This window comes from Palaemon carinicauda, chromosome 7 (genome assembly GCF_036898095.1).
Source record: "Palaemon carinicauda isolate YSFRI2023 chromosome 7, ASM3689809v2, whole genome shotgun sequence".
Classification (NCBI taxonomy): domain Eukaryota; kingdom Metazoa; phylum Arthropoda; class Malacostraca; order Decapoda; family Palaemonidae; genus Palaemon; species Palaemon carinicauda.
The window spans coordinates 115,440,258-115,460,612 of NC_090731.1; the positions used below are offsets into that span (position 1 = coordinate 115,440,258).

Genomic DNA, 20,355 nt, shown 5'->3' on the forward strand with positions numbered 1-20,355 from the left:
GTTTATGCTTCAACTGGAAAGGAATAAAATTTAACCTTGAAAGAGTTTATGCTTCAACTGAATAGGAATACAATTTAACCTTGAAAGAGTTTATGCTTCAACTGAAAAGGAATACAATTTAACCTTGAAGGAGGCCTTTTCTGGTACATCATAGGAACATAAGTGATGGGCTACCCTTAAATCAGTATTCTTTGATGTAGACTTATGACTTTCTCCTTTAATTAAATCAGATGGCTCTGTCACTCACTGTCCAAAGAAAAATGCAACCCTTTTGCCTGAAGTGTTTGACAGTTAACAGAGTAATGAGAAACTCAATTTTCCTCATTCCTGTTTTCCTGAGGCTAAACTATTGATTTTAGCTTTTCAGTCCCATGAACCTGAAACACTTGATGAACCTTGATGCTTATGGAGGTGAGACCTAAATGGTATTTTTTTTTATAAAGACCACTGATTTCTTAGCTCCTAAGTTATCGCTTATTTTCCCCAAGTTAGCAAGAAGAGGTTCTTTTTGCACATTCTGGAGAACTAATACTGTTACACAATTAGGTAAAGGTGTTTGTGGTAGCTCTAGCCCTGCTAATTACTGCCCAATTTCTATAACTCCCATATTATTTGAAGTTTTTTAACATCTTGGCAAAACATCTAAATAGGTATGCTGAAGGTATTAATTCATTCCCTTGTTTACAATTTGGCTTTTGTACAAAAATCCCTTGATTGCGGTCAGGTAGTCCATCGGATTGGCCTTGATTTTAGCGCTGCCTTTTATATTAACCATGAGGCCTTTGTTTTCAAACTCAGACAGTTGGGAGTAGATAGGACTTTTCTTAGTGTCATTATAAAAATTTTTAGTAATAGATTGCAAAGAGTTGTTGTTGATGGGCACCATAGTGAGTAGAGAAATGTGATATCTTGTGTTCCTCAGGGTAGTGTTTTTAGCCCATTACTTTTCATGTCATATGCAGTACACATATGTGGTTTGGCTGAGAAAACAAACTTATTGCATATGCAGATGATGCTACTCTCTTTATATCAGTTTCATATCAATGTAGATTTGTGATTGCTGAATCCCTTAATAGAGATGTAGCTAAAATTATTGCATGGTTTAAATTATGTTGCATTAACTTGAACCCTAACTAAACTCAAAGTATGATTGTAAGTAGGTCGAGGACAGTGGTTCCTTATCATCTAGATCTTTGCATTGATAATGTGTCTGTAACTCTATACAACTCTTAAAGTTTTAGCTATGATTCTTGTTTATAAATTTACTTTCGAGAAACACATTCGGTCTGTTTTTTTATTGCATAAAAAATAGGCCTTTTTTATTACACAAGGAATAGGCCTATTGAGAGTCTTTTAAGAATAATACAGTAATACCAGCCAGAAGGGTTGCCTTTTTGGGGGGACAGTGAGTGACAGGGCCATCTGTTTAAGTAAAGGAAGAACTTTTTAAGTCTACACTAAAGAATGCTGTATCAGAAAGCGTTTCTTTTTTTGGTCGCATATTTTCAGTCAAAGCTTAAACACTCTGAGCAACATTTCTCAGCTGTGTATGGTTATTCCAAGTCAATTTTGATCTTTCACCCATTCAAGGATGATAAGCCTCCTAATTCACAAAATAATTGTGTATAATCCTCATTGAACCAGGGATTTTAATGGACAATGAGATGAAACAAACAATTTTTATTGAGTAGTTTTTTCCAAACAAACTTATTAATTGAATAAGTGTAATTCTTCTGATAGTGTGAGCCTCTGCATCATGTTCAATTTACATAAGAATTGGGAGGATTTCTCAATACCTGGAAGCATAAGCCATTTTTTTTTCTCTTTTTTTTCCCCTGAAAACTTATTGGCCATAAATATGTGTGGTAAAGTGGCTTGTAGAAAAAGATGGTTTTATGAAAACTGAATTTTATTATTTTTTGTTTAATTATTACTTTTAAGAGCTAATTTTTATACTGTTATTTGCAGGTCTGGAACATTCTTTTAAAGACTCCCAATGGTGTTTGTTTGTGTGATCACTTGTTACCTCAGGAGCCTACAATCTCAGAAATGTCACCAGGGGAACTCAATTTTGCTATCACTGTCCAAACTCTTCTAAACCGTATTGGGCACCCTGAATATCGACAGATTGTAGTAGAGGTATTTATTTTCTAATTTTAACCTTTCTTTGATTAAGAAGCTTGTGCATGGTACTTGATTGTAATATGATTTGAACTTCCACTAAAGTAAGATTGTTAATTTTTGTATTTAAAGCAGCAGCTAGAGCTGCATTTTGGTGATGTGTTCTCTGAAAATTCTTCACCTTACTATTATTGCTGTTTGAACTATAAAAGCCCAGTTTATAACAACAGGGAACTGTATCGATCAACATTGTAATGTGCAAAGTCCAAGTAATCAGTATGATTATGTACATATTCCAAGTCTAAAGTTTTCTTTACTAACATATGCTTGTGAATGAGTGGTGAAGTAACTCCAGTGATAGAAACGTCTCAAATTAATTATTTATTTGTTCCTATGTTTATACAAATCTTTTGCCTCTAAGATGGAGAATTTCCTCAGCAGAGTTGGAACGACTTGAAATCATTAACAAGATAGGTAGTGGCTGGTGATATGCCCCCTCCCATTTGCCTGTCAAAGACTTCACTTTTATCTTCAACCGCAACGAGTATGGACCTAGTCTTGGGTCTTATCCAGGGCTGTTGAATCTTTTTCTTAAACTTTTTGAGTTTGAATTATTGATGTTCGCTTCATGCTAATAATGCAATGAAGCAACATTACGATTGTATATTAGACGCTGCATTGATTTATGAGTAAATCAGCAAAAGATACACTCATGGGCATAATTTTTTACAATTTCGTTTTTACCAAGTGTGCATCTTGGCCTCCCGTAGACGGGCATTTGCGTTGAGAATTAAGAAGGGCAAGTCTTCTCCGGTGCTATTGTAAGCAAGCACATGCATTGCGGAAAAGACTAGCCCTTTGCAATCCTTTTGTAGTTTTTTGTCAACTGAAACTTGTGGGTAAATGCCCCCAGCTTATTTAGGGGGAGTATGCTTCAGAAGCAGGGAGAGTGTGAATCTACATTTTTTTTTTAAATGGGTTGTGGAGTGTGAAATTATAGCCGCACACCAAACGTGCTGAAAGCTCTTTTTTGCAGAACGCTGACGATGAGTGTAAGGAAGGCGTTGTCATCCTTAGGTCTAGCACTTATGCCCTTCGATGTCATGTAGGTTAGCCAAGACCACTTTTGCCTCGTATCTCTAGTGCTATTACCAGTGGTGACACCGGTGATTCAGCAGTGAGCCCAGTGCCTGCAGTGTCAGTATCCCTCAGTACCAATGACTCCAGTGGTGATTCCCATGAGGCTCCTCTCCTATGGGAGTTGGGTAGGGAAGAGCGAGAGCATAGATGACTTCGAGGCCTGTATACCAGTACATATGTCTTGATGTGTCACTCCCCAGTGCCCACCAACCCTGCCATGTAACTGTAATTGGGGCCTGTCGCTCCCTCTCTCTGTCTTTGACCCCAGCCCTTGTGTCTGTGTTGCAAGTGCCATTGAGTGTGCCTGCCACTTCCCTGTGTAATTTCTCCCATTGGGTAAGATTTGTTGGCAATGGTCACTCAGATCAACTGATTAATAGCAACTCTGCTTGCAGATTTGAGGCGAAAGTTTGGAAGTGGAAGAAGTGGTTTATTCCAAAAATAACAGACAAGAACAGGATAGTTTACTTCTCCCAGTAGGCCTTGAATTCATAACATCATCAATCAGTTGATGGAAGTTTGTGCACCATTTGGCTGCATATACATGCAAATAAGTGCAGTGATTACTATATATTTTTAATGCATTGTTTGCATTTCCTATGCCTATGGGTGTTTATGCAGTAATTGGGGTGCTCAGTAACACCAACAACAGGAAATCAAGGGTAAAATACAACGAGAGTGGAGTAGCATGCAAATGAAATAATACATTTACTGTATTGTGGAAAATGTCAGAATTTTCACGCTTCACTTCAAGAAAAATGACTACCGTTTGTGTATATATATATATATATATATATATATATATATATATATATATATATATATATATATATATATATATATATATATAGCATGTGTTTGTGTATATATATATATATATATATATATATATATATATATATATATATATATATATATATATATATATATATGTGTGTGTATATATATATATATATATATATATATATATATATATATATATATATATATATATGTATATATATATATATATATATATATATATATATATATATATATATATATATATATATATATATTATATATATATATATATATATATATATATATATATATATATATATATATATATATATATATATATATATATATATATATATATATATATATATATATATATATATATATATATATATATATATATGTATATATATATATATATATATATATATATATATATATATATATATATAGGGGGTCCTTGGGTTACGACGTTGATCCCTTCTTAAGACGCGGTGTAACCCGAATTTCAGTGTAAGTCAGAACACCATAAATAGATTACTCTATACGTACTGTACTGTACTGTAAAGTATTGTACTATAATAAAATGTATCAAATGACACAAAAACAGTACTATAAAAAGATAAAACAATTCCCTACCATATGAATTAAAGTAAATATTAAAAAAAAAGAGAACAATTCCTTACCTTAATTTTATGGTTGGCTTGCACATTGGAAGGGATGTTGCGAAGGACGGAGAGACAGGTTTATTGTGGAGAGGAAGCTGCAGAAGATGCTGGAGAAACTGGGGCAGGTGAGTCAGGATTCTCTGGAAGTAAGACAGAAGATGCTGGAGAAGCTGGGGCAGGTGAGTCTGGAGGTGAGGCAGAACCTACAGAAGGTGCCGGAGAAGCTGGGGCAGGTGAGTCTAGAGGTGAGGCAGAAGCTACAGAAGGTGGTGGAGAAGCTGGAGAAGCAATAGAGGCCACTGAGGTTGATGTTGGAGGCTCTGTAGCAATAGAGGCACCCGAGGTAGACGGTAGAGGCTCTGTAGTAATAGAGGCAGCTGAGGTAGAGGGTAGAGGCTCTGTTGCTGACAAATCTGGAGTAGTAGAGGCACCTGATGTAGAGGTTGCAGGTCTCTCTACTTTCTTAAAATACCGCTCCAGGTTAGACTGGACAGACAGGATCCTCTTCTCATCCAAGATCTTGTAACACTGCAGTAAGTCCATGATACCTCTGGAAACCCTAGTGAACCTGTCATGTTAGGATCCTAAACTTCGAAAGTTGCCAATGCTTGCTGTATCTCAGCAAAACCTTTTGACAAGCCCTGCCTTGTGAAAGCCTTAGGATCTGGGGTGGGGGTTTCTTCTTCTTCCTGTATGATCTGCTTCTCCAGTTGTATCAAGTCCCCAGCAGATAACTCCTCTCCATGAGATTCCAGCAGCTTTGTAACATCATCAACCTCCATATCCAGATCGATTTCCTTACTCAGGGCAACAATGTTCTTGATAACATGGTCAACTGTGTCCTCAAACCCATGGAAATCATTTACAAATTGAGGACACAGTTTCCTCCAGACACCATTCATGTTTGTCATATTAACCTCCTCCCAGGAATCAGCAATGTTCTTAATAGCATCAAGGATGTTGTAGGACTTCCAAAAGTCCTTCAGAGTCAAGTCCTTCTTCATTTCAGTTGCCTGTAATACCATAGCAATCGTCCTTCAGAGGTAGTAGGCCTTGAATAAAGCAATCACTCCTTGGTCCATAGGCTGTAAAAGGGCCGTGGTATTAGGTGGAAGGTAAACCACCTTGACATTAGGGTGAAAGTCTCCCAGCTGGGCAGGGTGTCCAGGGGCATTGTCCAGCACTAGCAACCAGTTAAAGGGGATACCCTTTTGGGTGCAATACCGCTCCACACTTGGCACAAAATGGTTGATAAACCAGTCCTGAAACACTGCAAGTGTCACCTATGCCTTCTTATTTGCCTTCCAAGTGACTGGGAATTGACTCTTCCAAATGCCCTTGAGTGCCCTTGGATTTTCAGCCTGATACACCAGTACAGGCTTAAGTTTGAAGTCGCCAGCAGCATTTCCCCCAAGAAGCAAAGTTAGCCTCTCCTTGCTGGCTTTATGACCGAGTGCTGACTTCTCCTCCTTTGCTATGTACGTACGGTTAGGCATACGCTTCCAAAATAAACCTGTCTCATCCACATTGAACTCTTGATAAGCAGAATAACCCCCCTCCCTAATTATCTCAGCCAACACTTTGGGAAATTCACTTGCTGCTTTCTCATCCCCACTAGCAGCTTCACCTTGCACTTTAAGATTATGGAAATTGGCCCGAGCCTTAAATCGCATAAACCAACCCTTTCTTTTTTCAACGCTTCAAAAAACCTTTTAGCCTTTTCCTGAATGACCATTAGGCTCACTGGAATATGCCGTTGATTTTGATCTTCCAACCAAAGCAATAATAATCTTTCCATTTCAATAATTGAACCACTACGCTGCTTGGTTATCACTGTTGATTTCATAGGAGCAGATCCTTTCACATCTTCAACAATGCGCTCTTTGTCCTTAAGAATAGTAGCCACGGTCGAACGACTAAGGCCAAGCGCTCGGCCAATGTTCGTTGCCGTTTCACCGTTTTTAGACTGCTTAATAATATCTAGTTTCACTTTCATGGTGATGGCCTTTCTTTTCTTAGACGCACTACCATCAGAAGAATCTGCCTTACGCTAAGGAGCCATAACGAAAGGCAAAAAGTTCCAAAGAACGAGAGAGAGAGAGAACAGGCAAACACAACCAAAATGGCGTAGAACTGGAACTGAGGGACTCCGTCTTCCTCGCCCGCAACCACCATAAAGCGTATTCATCCGCTGCGCACTAGAAACTATTTCGCAATTGTTTACGTCGCTTACGACTCTAACTCTGTAAGACGGAATGACGCTTGATATTTTTTTTATATTTTTATGGGGTCGCGTTTGTAACCACAAAACAGCGTAAGTCGGGACCGGCGTAACCCGAGGACCCCCTGTATATATATATATATATATATATATATATATATATATATATATATATATATATATATATATATATATATATATATATATATATATATATATATATATATATACATATATATATATATATATATATATATATATATATATATATATATATATATATGTATATATATTATATAATGCATATATATATATATATATATATATATATATATATATATATATATATATATATATATATATATTTATATATATATATATATATATATATATATATATATATATATATATATATATATATATATATATATATATATATGTGTGTGTGTGTGTGTATATATATATATATATATATATATATATATATATATATATATATATATATATGTGTGTGTGTATATATATATATATATATATATATATATATATATATATATATATATATATATATATATATATATATATATATATATATATATATATATATATATATATATATACATATATATATATACAGTATATATGTACATATATATATACACACACATATATATATATATATATAATATAAATATATTTTTGGGCTCAAGCCATGACGTCCTGATGGAAGGTTCCTTCAGTAGCTTCCTAGGGTATATTTAACTACAGTGGATATTCCCAGAGAATTAAACTAAAGGTTATCACAGAATTCTAACTTCTGGTGCGAGTATCCTAAAGGTTTCCCTCTAGGATAACGTATATCAACAGGGGACGCATGTATTAACACGCCACATAGCTATCTACACCCCATATAGAGTTACTTCGATATGGAAAGGTGGCTGAGTAACTGAGGAGCCGTTCCACAGTTACTCTCATCCGTGGCTGCTTTTGGTACTCAAGACGTAAACAAACGGGCGCCATTGCTAAATGACGTCACGTCCGTCCTCATCCTTTCGTCTGTAGCTTCTTCGCTAAGTCGGATTTTTCCCAAGTGCTTTCTTTATCAGCTTACATCGCCATTATGTCGCTACCTTCAGCCTCGCCTTCTTCTGGAAAGTTGAGTACCAGGTCCCGGTATTGTTTACATAAGCTTTGGCCGTAAAGTAACTTCTACTTTTCGTAAAATATTGTGTTTTGTGGCAGAGCTGTGCCGATACCGGACGCGCCATTTTACGGCGCCGCTGTTCATGTTGCATGCTTTATTTAGCTGGCCAGAACAGCCTTCTCCGGTCATTTAACTAATTAATATTATTAGTTATTTAGTCTTCATAGCTAGGGAATCATTATATCGTGTTTTAGCGCTCATCAGTCTCGGTCGCTGTTCGACCCCATACTAGATCGCTAGCTTAGCCCCTAGGCTGGACAGCCTAGTGCTTGTTTTAATGCATGATATATGTTACCTAAGTTAAGTTATGAAGATGGTGGCATTATTAAACATACTATTTACTGTGATGTAAGTGTTTTCGCCTTCGGGGACCATATAAGGGACTGTGTTGATTGTGTATCAACCCCTCCTAACCTAATGTAGGAACCCTTATATGTTCCCTATTCCCCCTGCCTGTGGGCATTCCCTCTGGGTAGATTGCTTTCCCTTCTATATAGGGGAATCTCGTCTACAACCAGAGTATTTATCGCTTCTCTGCCTACCCTAAGGGAATGAACCCCCCTTAGGGTCGTGCCTGAGACCTTAGGAAGGGCCCTGCCCTTCCCCAGTTGCACTTGGTTGGGTTACTCCTTCCTCCCTGCAACTAGCGATGTGTCTTTCAGGCTTGCCTAGCCTAGGAGTTAGTCCTCCTATTCTAGGTTAAGTTCTGGGGGTAGACTCTGTATTATTATAGTTTGGGACAGTACATTAGTACTGTGCTTGATCTAGGCTACCTATCCTAGCTTAGGGAGCTTTCTCCCTTACCTTGGTGGCTGTTCTCATGCAGAGTCTCCTCGTTAGAAAGACCCCTTCTTCTCCTCCCCACCTATCCCTTTGGTGTAGGCCTGCCTACACACCTCTGTACTTAGTCCTACAACTCCTCTCTTGGGTGGAGTGGTAGGGCTAACTTGTTCTCCTGCTGAGCTGGCCGCTCTGGTACACATACCCTTCATAGCGTTCTATGGGGGTGGTTGCCGGCGGGGGATTCCCCCCTCTTGAGTGCCCTCTATCCCTCCCTTGAGTTACCACAGGCAACCGGCCGCCTGCCAGCGCCCTCTCACTGGATGTTAGGAGTATCCACTCCTATCATGAGTGCACTCTCTCCGGAGGGATGCCGGAGGGGTATAGGATTTTACCCCTTCCATCCTTCCTTACCTTTCTCTCTTTCTATCTTGGTGCCGGTCCTTTGCCGTCTCTACTGCCGGCGATAACCGCCACTACCTCAGGTGACCTTCAAGATGCCTTCCCCCCATAAGACGTCAGCCTTCCGTGTGCCGGAGGCTGCCGCCTTCCGTCGACATACCGCCGACGTGCCACCCCTCATTTTTACCTAGTAACAGTTGGCTGACTTTGGAGTCTGCCACCCGCATGCCGGCATTGATTGCCGGCAATCTAGGTATTCAACCATATCTTATCTTTCTTATGAATTGATCCAAGGCTCACCATGCCGTCAGCCTTCGGCTGCCGGAGCGCCGCCCCTGCCGACGACCCGCCGCTGTGCCGGCGGTCGCCACCGTGGTTCTATCCATATAAGATACTCAGTGTGTCTGCCTTGATGCCTTCCACCCTGCAGGACCGGCCTCCGGTGTTCGTCGGTCTGCCGGCACCCTCATGAGACGTTAAGGGACATGTACCCCTTCCCTGGCTGCCGGCAACATGCCGACAGTCAATATGTTGCAGCCAGATAGCTTGGCCACTTCCAAATAGGTATTGTCTTACCATCCAAAGATAGTGGCTATGCTGTTTGATTGCACATTACAATAATTCCAGCATACTCTGTGTATCTCAGTGCAGTCGATTGCCGGAACCTACAATTACTAAGGGGTTTATCCTATTTCCCCTCTCCCCCAGGGCTCTGAGTGGCCTCAGACCCTAGTACACTCTGTGGACAATTCCTGTTAAAAGCCTAGCTTAGCTCATCCATACGGATTTCCCCCATTGTGACCTTCGGGTACAAAGGAATTGCCTACGGATAAGGTTACGGTAACCGGCTGGGCGGGATTCACAAGTATGTGTCTATCTACTTCCTTTCCCGCTCATCAATCTTAAACATTAATATGCTCTTATAATTAAGTTATTCTTAACTTTAGATTAAGTTATTCTTAATTTTAGAGTAATGTAAGTCATTCTTATGCCTTCCATGTACTCATGATCTCTTTCTTTTACAGGAGGAGTATTTGAAGTGTGAGAGCAACTTCTGCGGGGTGAAGCGCCCGGACTTCTACGGGCACAAGGCGTGCCGGACCCACGCCCCCTGCGCCGCCAAGAAAGGCGACTTGAAGTTTTGGGACCCGCAGAACTGTACAGTCTGCAAAAGTCTTCTCGTTGAGACGTTCGACGATCCTCCTACTGCGGAGGCAAGGGACATTGCTAGGGAGAAGCTATGCAAATGGGTGCGTGGCTTCCAGAAGAACGCCACTGGACCGTACCTTCCCAACGAAGACTTGAGGGCCTTGCTTTTCCCAAAAGCATCGAAAGACTCAGTGGTCCCCCGTGATCAGATCCCAGCCGTCCTGATCGTGGTCGAACCTGACGTAGTCATGGCACAGTCCATGCGTGAGTGCCATCTTGATTCCGACAACGTGGAACGTATGTCGGATGTGTCTGAAGAGACGGAGAAGAACCTCGTGGGCGAGGAGCTCGACTATGAGGAAGATCAGGTGGAATACCCTGATTCGGAGACCGAGGTCGCTCCTGCTCCCCCAGCAACTCCTGCACCGTCCGAGGAACCTGTTCCTTCGACTTCTGCCACCCCGGACCCTCTTCCATCGGCCACTCAAGAGGTCTTCATAATACTTGAAGCCCTCATGGACAAGAAGCTGCGCGAGACTCAGGAGCAATTCCGGACGACTCTCGTCGGCTTCAAACAACTGAAAAAGATTTCGGTCAAGGACCTCCCCACCTGCTCGGAAGCTAACCCATGGAGATACGCCGAGCATATGCCAATTACAACTGGTAAGATTTATATCAGTGAAAGGGTTGGCTCTATTTTGTTAGAAGAAGTGGAGTTCTTCCCAAATTTTGAGGCTTATCCGGACTGTTACGTCCGGCTCAGGTCCGAACCAGCCTCAAAGGAAGAGACCGAACCAAAAGAAGTAATTGTGTTTGATCTCGCGAAGGCCCAAGCTATGTTAGCTCAGGCAGTAAAGAGTCGGGGTTTCACTAGCTCCAAGATGCCGACGCTTAGTAAGAAGCATCCAACCTTCGTTGCGCCAAATTCTGCGACATTCCCCTTCATCGAAAATGCCTTCACAGCGGTCATAAAGGCAGTGGAGGAAGGGAAACCTTGTCCTGCACTGGAGGAGTGCAAACCCTTCTCCATTACTCTTCCCCCAGATGATAGGCACTGGAAAGACATCCAGTCGACCTTCACGGTAGTAAAACTGGAACCTGATGTGGCCGGTCGTCAATTCAATGAGGACCTCCCAAGGCTGAACGATCACCTCCTTCGTAGGGAACAGGATACGAAGGAGAGACTCGCCGCTTCGCTGTCCCATCAGGTACAGCTCGAACTCATGGGCGGGGATACCAGAGTCCCGGACTTTTACATGGTCCTTGCTAAGTCGCACCTGGCGACTGTAACCAAGGACCTATATAGCTTCGCTAGAGCTCGCAGAGCCTGTCGAGAATTCGTGTTCGCCAGTGCAACGGTGAAACGCGAACCCCGGAGACTGATTTCCTCCAATATCTGGGGCAAGCATCTCTTCCCGTCTACCTTGGTGAAAGAGATAGCGGACAAAGCTGCCACAGAGAATAGGAACCTTCTCCCTAAGTGGGGCATGTCCCGAAAGAGGAAGTCCTCTCAGGATGATGGCCCTCAGCCTAAGAGGAAATCCTCGAAACCCAGACCCCAGCAACGTCAACCGAGACGACAGTTTCCGGGTCCCGCTACTCCCCAAGTGGCCACGCAGCCGCAACAGACCTTTCAGTTGGTCCCCCAGCCGGTGGTGTCGCAGTCGCCGGTCTTCACCCCTGCCTACGAGCAACACTCGACTACCTTTCGTCCCAGAGGTAGGGGCTCAGGCAGAGGTTCCGGCAGAGATTCTTCTTGTCGTCCCTCCAGAGGCAGAGGAGGAAGGGGAGCTAGCGGCCGAGGTGGCAAACCCTCGGGACACCAGAAGCAATGAAGTGCTTCCGGTGGGAGGAAGACTCCGCCAATTCCAGGATCGTTGGACCTTCGATCCCTGGGCACACAGCATCGTCAAGAAGGGACTGGGCTGGAGCTGGACTCAACCACCCCCATCCTTCCAGCAATTCTTCCAACAGTCAACCCCCCTCCTGGAAGAATATGGCCTGGAACTCTTGAACAAGAAGGTGATCAGGAGGGTAAAGTCAACCAGGTTCCAAGGGAGACTCTTTTGTGTTCCCAAGAAAGACTCAGACAAACTCAGAGTCATTCTAGACTTATCCCCCCTCAACAAGTTCATTGCGAACAACAAATTCAAGATGCTGACTCTGCAACAAATAAGGACCCTTCTGCCTCAAAGGGCCTACACGGTCTCCATAGACCTGGCGGATGCTTACGGGCACATCCCAATGAATCATTACGCTTCCTCCTACCTAGGATTTCGACTCCAAAGGAAAAGTTACGCCTTCAGGGCCATGCCCTTCGGGCTCAACGTGGCTCCACGGATCTTCACCAAGCTGGCAGACGCAATCGTCCAACAGCTACATCTTCAGGGCGTCCAAGTGATGGCCTACCTAGACGACTGGCTAGTCTGGTCGACATCGCCCGAAGATTGTGTGAGCCTGCAACAAAGTCACCCAGTTCCTAGAGCATCTGGGATTCAAGATAAATGCCGAGAAATCTCGCCTCTCTCCAGCTCAGAAGTTCCAATGGTAATCCATTGGGATCTTCAGTCACACAGCCTTTCCATCCCACAGAAGAAAAGGAAGGAAATAGCAGGGTCTGTCAGAAGGCTTCTAAAATCCAAACGGATCTCAAGACGACAGCAGGAACAAGTCCTCGGCTCTCTACAGTTCGCCTCTGTGACAAACCCAGTGCTTTGCGCACAGCTAAAGGATGCCGCGGGAGTCTGGAGACGTTTCGCATCCATCGCTCGAAGAGACCTCAAGAGACGGCTTCCAAACAGACTTCGCTTACTCTTAAAGCCGTGGTCAGAAGCAAAGGCCCTGAAAAGGTCCATCCCTCTTCAACACCCGCCTCCATCGATCAACATCCACACGGACGCTTCACTGGAGGGTTGGGGAGGTCACTCCCATCAACAACAGGTTCAAGGAACATGGTCTCCCCTATTCAAGACGTTTCACATCAACATCTTGGAGGCCATGGCGGTTCTTCTCACTCAGAAGAAACTCTCCCCGCCCCCTTCGATCCACATTCGTCTGACTCTGGACAACTCGGTGGTAGTCAGATGTCTCAATCGTCAGGGCTCAAGATCGCCCCAGATAAATCAGGTACTTCTTCCGATCTTTCGTTTGGTGGAAAGGAAGAAATGGCACCTGAAAGCAGTTCACCTACAAGGATTCCGCAACGTGAAGGCGGACGCTCTATCAAGGACAAGCCCAATAGAGTCGGAATGGTCTCTAGACGCAAGGTCATTCTCCTTCATCTCTCACCAAGTCCCAGAACTTCAGATCGATCTCTTCGCGACGAGCGACAACAATCAACTTCCTCGATATGTGGCCCCCTACGAGGACCCCAAGGCAGAAGCAGTGGATGCCATGTCACTGGATTGGAACAGATGGTCCAGGATATACCAGTTCCCCCCTCCCAACCTTCTGCTGAAAGTCCTCTCCAAACTGAGAACCTTCAAAGGGACAGCAGCCCTAGTGGCTCCCAAGTGGCCCCGGAGCAATTGGTACCCCCTGGTCCTGGATCTGCAGCCCACGCTGATTCCCCTACCGGGCCCAGTTCTCTCTCAACAAGTACAGAAGTCGACTGTCTTCGCTTCATCACTGAAAGTCAGGGACCTTCATCTCATGATTTTTTCTCCTTAGCCGCAAAGAAAAGGTTTGGGATCTCGAAGAAAAGCTTAGACTTCCTCGAGGAATTCAAGACTGAATCTACCAGACGGCAATACGAATCTTCCCGGAGAAAGTGGGTCTCATTCGTCAAGGCAAAAAATCCTACGGAATTCACCATTGATTTTTGTATGTCTTTCTTCATTCACCTTCATGGACAAGGCTTAGCGGCCAACACGATTTCCACCTGCAAATCGGCCTTGACTAGACCACTCCTATACGCCTTCCAGATTGATCTGTCCAATGATATCTTCAATAAACTGCCAAAGGCATGCGCTAGACTACGCCCAGCACCCCCACCAAAACCTATCTCCTGGTCCCTGGACAAGGTGCTCCATTTTGCCTCTAGCCTGGACAACGATTCGTGCCCTCTGAAAGACTTGACTCAAAAAGTTATTTTCTTTTTTGCTCTCGCCTCGGGAGCCCGAGTCAGTGAAATAGTGGCATTATCAAGAGAGGAGGGTCATATCCTGTTCGCAGAGACAGGAGAGCTTACCCTCTTCCCCGATCCAACGTTTCTCGCTAAGAATGAACTACCCACCAAGAGATGGGGCCCTTGGAGAATCTGCCCCCTGAAGGAAGATGTCTCTCTATGCCCAGTGGAGAGTCTTAAGGTCTATCTTCGAAGAACTTCAGACTTCGGTGGAGGACAACTCTTCAAAGGAGAAACATCGGGTAGCGACCTGTCACTGAAACAACTAAGAGCAAAAATCACCTACTTCATTCGCAGAGCGGATCCTGACAGTACACCCGCAGGTCACGATCCTAGAAAAGTCACTTCTTCTCTGAACTTCTTCCAGAGTATGGATTTCGAAAGCCTCAAGAGCTTTACAGGCTGGAAATCATCGCGCGTTTTCTTCAAGCACTACGCAAAACAAGTGCACGAAGTAAAGCATTTCGTGGTAGCTGCAGGTAGTGTTATGAAACCTGCTGTTTAACTCTGCATAGAACAGTGAGTTACTTGGGACTTTAACTCTACGGGTGCCTGTGTTGACCCTTTTGTGATACATAGTGATTTAATGGACACTTAGTGTTTCTAATAGACTGTTCTTACCAAGGTGAAATGTCATAGACTTTACATGAGTGCCACATGCCCTAGGCCTAGGGCATGATGTATTTTCTTTGAAATTTTAAAAAAGACTGGCGTTCCTCTGGAACTTGTGTTTCTAAAAAGTAAATTTTCTTTTCAGAATCAAGATTAAAGTCTTTATTTTCTATGTATATTATTCTTTTATTATTGTAAATAAACTCTATATTCATTATTGTAATTACTGCCATAATGATCTGCAATCTTAGAAATAAAATGTCTATTTTATTCCATGTGCGTCTCTCTTCGCTCCTATTCTTTATCAAGAAATATACGATTGTTATAGTTTCATTTACCCCTTTTCCCTGAAGAACGAGAAGAATAATATAAGTAATTATGTTATATGCTCACTCATGCCTTGATAATATTCCTATTCGAATATTAACCTTTGTCCTGTCTCCGAGACCAGATCGATCTCTCCTCCAGGGGGAGTAGTAAATGTTATTTACTTGCCTATGCTTGATAATATTCCTACCCGAATATTAACCTTCGTCTTGTCTCCGAGTCCAGCGTGAACTCTCCGCAGGGTGAGTAGCTCTTCAATGATCGCTTCGAGATGTTCCTATTGTCCACCAGGACTTCCCTGCCAGGGGGGCAGGAAGCTAGTTCATCATAGAATCTCTGGTAAGGACATGTTCTATAATATTGTTCGAAGCCCTTGGCACTTGGATTAAAACGGGAAAAATTCCACGATTCATTAATTCTCTGGTACACTTCCATCAGGACGTCATGGCTTGAGCCCAAAAAACGGATTTTGAGCGAAGCGAAAAATCTATTTTTGGGTGAGATAGCCATGACATCCTGATGGACCCTCCCGTCTATTCTAGTTCAGCCTTTCAGGCCCCTCCCTGACCTGCTGTATCATGGAGATTAGCAGAGGCTGAGCTCAGGATGAGGACGGACGTGACGTCATTTAGCAATGGCGCCCGTTTGTTTACGTCTCGAGTACCAAAAGCAGCCACTGATGAGAGTATCTTTGGAACGGCTCCTCAGTTACTCAGCCACCTTTCCATATCGAAGTGTTAACTCTATATGGGGTGTAGATAGCTATGTGGCGTGTTAATACATGCGTCCCCTGTTGATATACGATATCCTAGAGGGAAACCTTTAGGGTACTCGCACCAGAAGTTAGAATTCTGTGATAACCTTTAGTTTAATTCTCTGGGAATATCCACTGTAGTTAAATATACCCTAGGAAGCTACTGAAGGAACCTTCCATCAGGACGTCATGGCTATCTCACTCATAAATAGATTTTTCGCTTCGCTCAAAATCCGTTATATATATATATATATATATATATATATATATATATATATATATATATATATATATATATACAGTGATCCCTCGCTACTTCGCGGTTCGACCATCGCGGCTTTCACCACTTCGCGGATTTTTTTCATAACGCATGTATATACATATATCGCGAATTTTCCGGAATTTTCGAAAATACCGCGATGTGACCGATGGTGCGAGATTGGAGAAAGTAAGGAAAATTGAATCATGATTGATTTTCAATATAAATGTAACTTTGAGGAGCAACAAAGATATCATTTGTTAGAGAGATAGAGAGAGGTAAGGAATGGGAGGTAGTGAAAAGTAGCCCACAGAGAGAGAGAGAGAGAGAGAGAGAGAGAGAGAGAGAGAGAGAGAGAGAGTGTGTGTGTTGTTTTAAATGTAATAAACAAAAAAGTTTGATAGGTTATAACACATTGGTGCTTATGTAATATCGACTATATACTGTAGACGGTTTGAATAAGTTAAGAAATGGTATAAACGATACTTTGTTTGTGTATTTGTACACTCTCAAGAGCGGAAGCTAGACATCAGCTGATCTAATCACAGCTAGAAGTAAAACAAAAAGAAGTCAACAATACTCGATTTTTAAAACACACCCGAAATTTGAAAACAAAAGTACACGCTTTCTTAATGTGCAATTAACTATTTAAAGAGTAGCAATTTTCTAGAATAAAATGATGTTTCCCAAAAAATAGTGGTTTGCTGATGAAATCGGATGCCGTATTTTTAGCTACGATTGAAATGGATGTAGACTCGGCATAATATTTTCGTTTCGTATTTAATTGACACTAAGAAAACTAATTTTAGTTTCTTCATCTATATGTAAGTATTGTATAACACGGAGAGAGAGAGAGAGAGAGAGAGAGAGAGAGAGGAGAGAGAGAAGAGAGAGAGAGAGAGAGAGAGAGAGTGTGTGTGTGTTTGTGAGTGTGTGTGTGTGTGTTGTTTTAAATGTAATAAGAGAGAGAGAGAGAGAGTGTGTGTGTTGTTTTAAATGTAATAAACAAAAAAATTTGATAGGTTATAACACATTGGTGCTTATGTAATATCAACTGTATAGACGGTTTCAGTAAGTTAAGAAATGGTATAAACGATACTTTGTTAGTGTATTCGTACACTCTCAAGAGCGGCAGCTAGACGTCAGCTGATCTAATCACAGCCAAAAGTAAAACAAAAAGAAGTCAACAATACTCAATTTTTAAAACACACCCGAAATTTAAAAACAAAAGTACACGCTTTCTTAATGTGCAATTAACTATTTAAAGAGTAGCAATTTTCTAGAATAAAATGATGTTTCCCAAAAAATAGTGGTTTGCTGATGAAATCGGATGCCGTATTTTTAGCAACGACTGAAATGGATGTAAACTCGGCATAATTTTTTCGTTTCGTATTTAATTGACACTAAGAAAACTAATTTTAGTTTCTTCATCTATATGTAAGTATTATATAACACGAAGAGAGAGAGAGAGAGAGAGAGAGAGAGAGAGAGAGAGAGAGAGAGAGAGAGAGAGAGAGAGAGAGAGAATGAATCAGCTGTTGTAATCGAATGCTGTGTTTTTGTTTCGTGAGAATTTCATCGCCACGACTATAACAACAACATACTGTACTGAACTTTACAGTATTATACAGACTACTGTAATATGATAAAGTAAAATATTTGTAATAAACTATTTTATATGAAATGGGGCTATTTTTTTTGTTTAAAATTTACATTTACGTACGTAAAACAATCTCTCTCTCTCTCTCTCTCTCTCTCTCTCTCTCTCTCTCTCTCTCTCTCTCTCTCTCTCTCTCTCTCTCTCTCTCTCTCGTAAATTGTTTTCCTGCTTTGCTATGTATGTATGATTTTATATAGATACGGTAAATGATATTTGTGATAACATATTTTCTAAAAGCCTTTACTGTAATATCATTATTTATCACTTTCATCATGCGCGTTAAATGCCTTCGTTTGTTTACTGAGCGTGGTTGTTTATTGAGCGTACTTTATGACGCCGTCGTTTCAGGCGGCGTCATAGAGAAAAACATTTCATTTGGAAGTCCTAAGAAAAATTAAGTAAAACATTGGTAATAACAAAATCAACATACTGTACTGAATAATCAATATAATCGATGCAAAAATAACCTATACACAGATGTGTAAATGCGTTTGTTTCTTCATTATGATCAGAGATATAACGTAAACAAAACATTGGTTGCCATTTTTTATCATGCTTTTTGGCGTGTTTAGGAAACGGATGATATAAAATCGCCTTTAATATTTGTGCCTGTTTTAGTTTAGGGTACTGTAGTACATTCATTAAGTGTTCTGTTCATTAAAGTGTAGTTTGTTAACAGTACTACGTACAAGGGAAGGTTTTAAAAGTCTGAATATACATGTTAAATAAATACGTAAATATGGTGTCACTACTTCACGGATTTTCACCTATCGCGGTCGGGTCTGGAACCTATCTACCGCGATAAGCGAGGGCTCACTGTATATAGATATATATATATATATATATATATATATATATATGTATATATATATTTATATATATATATATATATATATATATATATTTATATATATATATATATATATATTTATATATACAGTGAAACCTCTACATACAATCTTAATTCATTCCAGGACCTGCTTCGCATGTTAAAACAATCGTATGTTAGAGCAAATATTCCGATATGAATACACTAATTTGTATGATTCGTTCTACTACCCAAAAACCTATGGTAACTTCTTAATAAATTATTATACATAATTACACATAATACAATTGGATTATATAAAAGAGATGTAAAAATAATTATAAAGAAAAAATAAATAAAATTGGGGTTTTTATTGTCACTTTACCTTAGAGACAGGCCAACGCAGGTGTAGGTTTTGCTACGCAGGAGGAGACGGATGGTCGGCGAGGAGGAAGAGATGGTGACTGCAATAACGTACCGTAACTTACTCTAACTTGCACTACGTGAGCTTTAACCTAACAGCTTATTTATTTATTTTTTTTTTTATATTTTATATTTTTTTTACAATTTTCTTTTCTTTTTATTTTCAATTTTCATCACTTACATATAACACTTCTTTGTAATAAAAGAACACTGAGAGAGAGAGAGAGAGAGAGAGAGAGAGAGAGAGAGAGAGAGAGAGAGAGAGAGAGATGATGATGATGTTTATTGTCGAGCATGCAATAGAACAAGCTGAATAAGTGAATCCTTAAAATAAGTTTTAAAAAGTTATCTCTCTCTCTCTCTCTCTCTCTCTCTCTCTCTCTCTCTCCTCTCTCTCTCTCTCCTCTCTCTCTCTCTCATTAAAGACCAGATAACTCACCAGATTTGCCTGCCTTCAAATAGGATTCTCTCTCTCTCTCTCTCTCTCTCTCTCTCTCTCTCTCTCTCTCTCTCTCTCATCTCTCTCTCTCTCTCTCTCTCTCTCATTAAAGACCAGATAACTCACCAGATTTGCCTGCCTTCAAATAGGATTCAGACAGAGAGAGAGAGAGAGAGAGAGAGAGAGAGAGAGAGAGAGAGAGAGAGAGAGAGAGAGAGATATTAACGATAACTTTTTAAAACTTATTTTAAGGATTCACTTACTGTGAACGTATTTTTGTTCGTGATGTACCAATTTTCGTGGTCTTCTTGGGTGGGCAAATCCTATTGAACTTTGACACATTCGATTTGTGTAGGTGACCTATATTTTCTAAACCATTGTGGATTACTAATTATTTTTATTTGTTACTGTGAATATGTTTGATTTTGGTGTGCACTATAATAATAATTTTTTTCTTTTGTAGGTTTAGTCATTTTCAGGGA

General features: G+C 40.9%; 1 protein-coding gene across 3 annotated transcripts in view; it reads left to right on the forward strand.

Moving 5' to 3' along the window:
- Positions 1-20,355, forward strand: part of LOC137643987 (probable phosphorylase b kinase regulatory subunit beta) — a 647,361-nt gene that overhangs the window by 589,143 nt on the left and 37,863 nt on the right. For all 3 annotated transcript variants that reach the window (XM_068376819.1, XM_068376818.1, XM_068376820.1), the window contains one exon: positions 1,969-2,139. In XM_068376819.1, the coding sequence (XP_068232920.1) occupies positions 1,969-2,139 (171 nt within the window). The remainder of the gene's footprint in view (positions 1-1,968; positions 2,140-20,355) is intronic.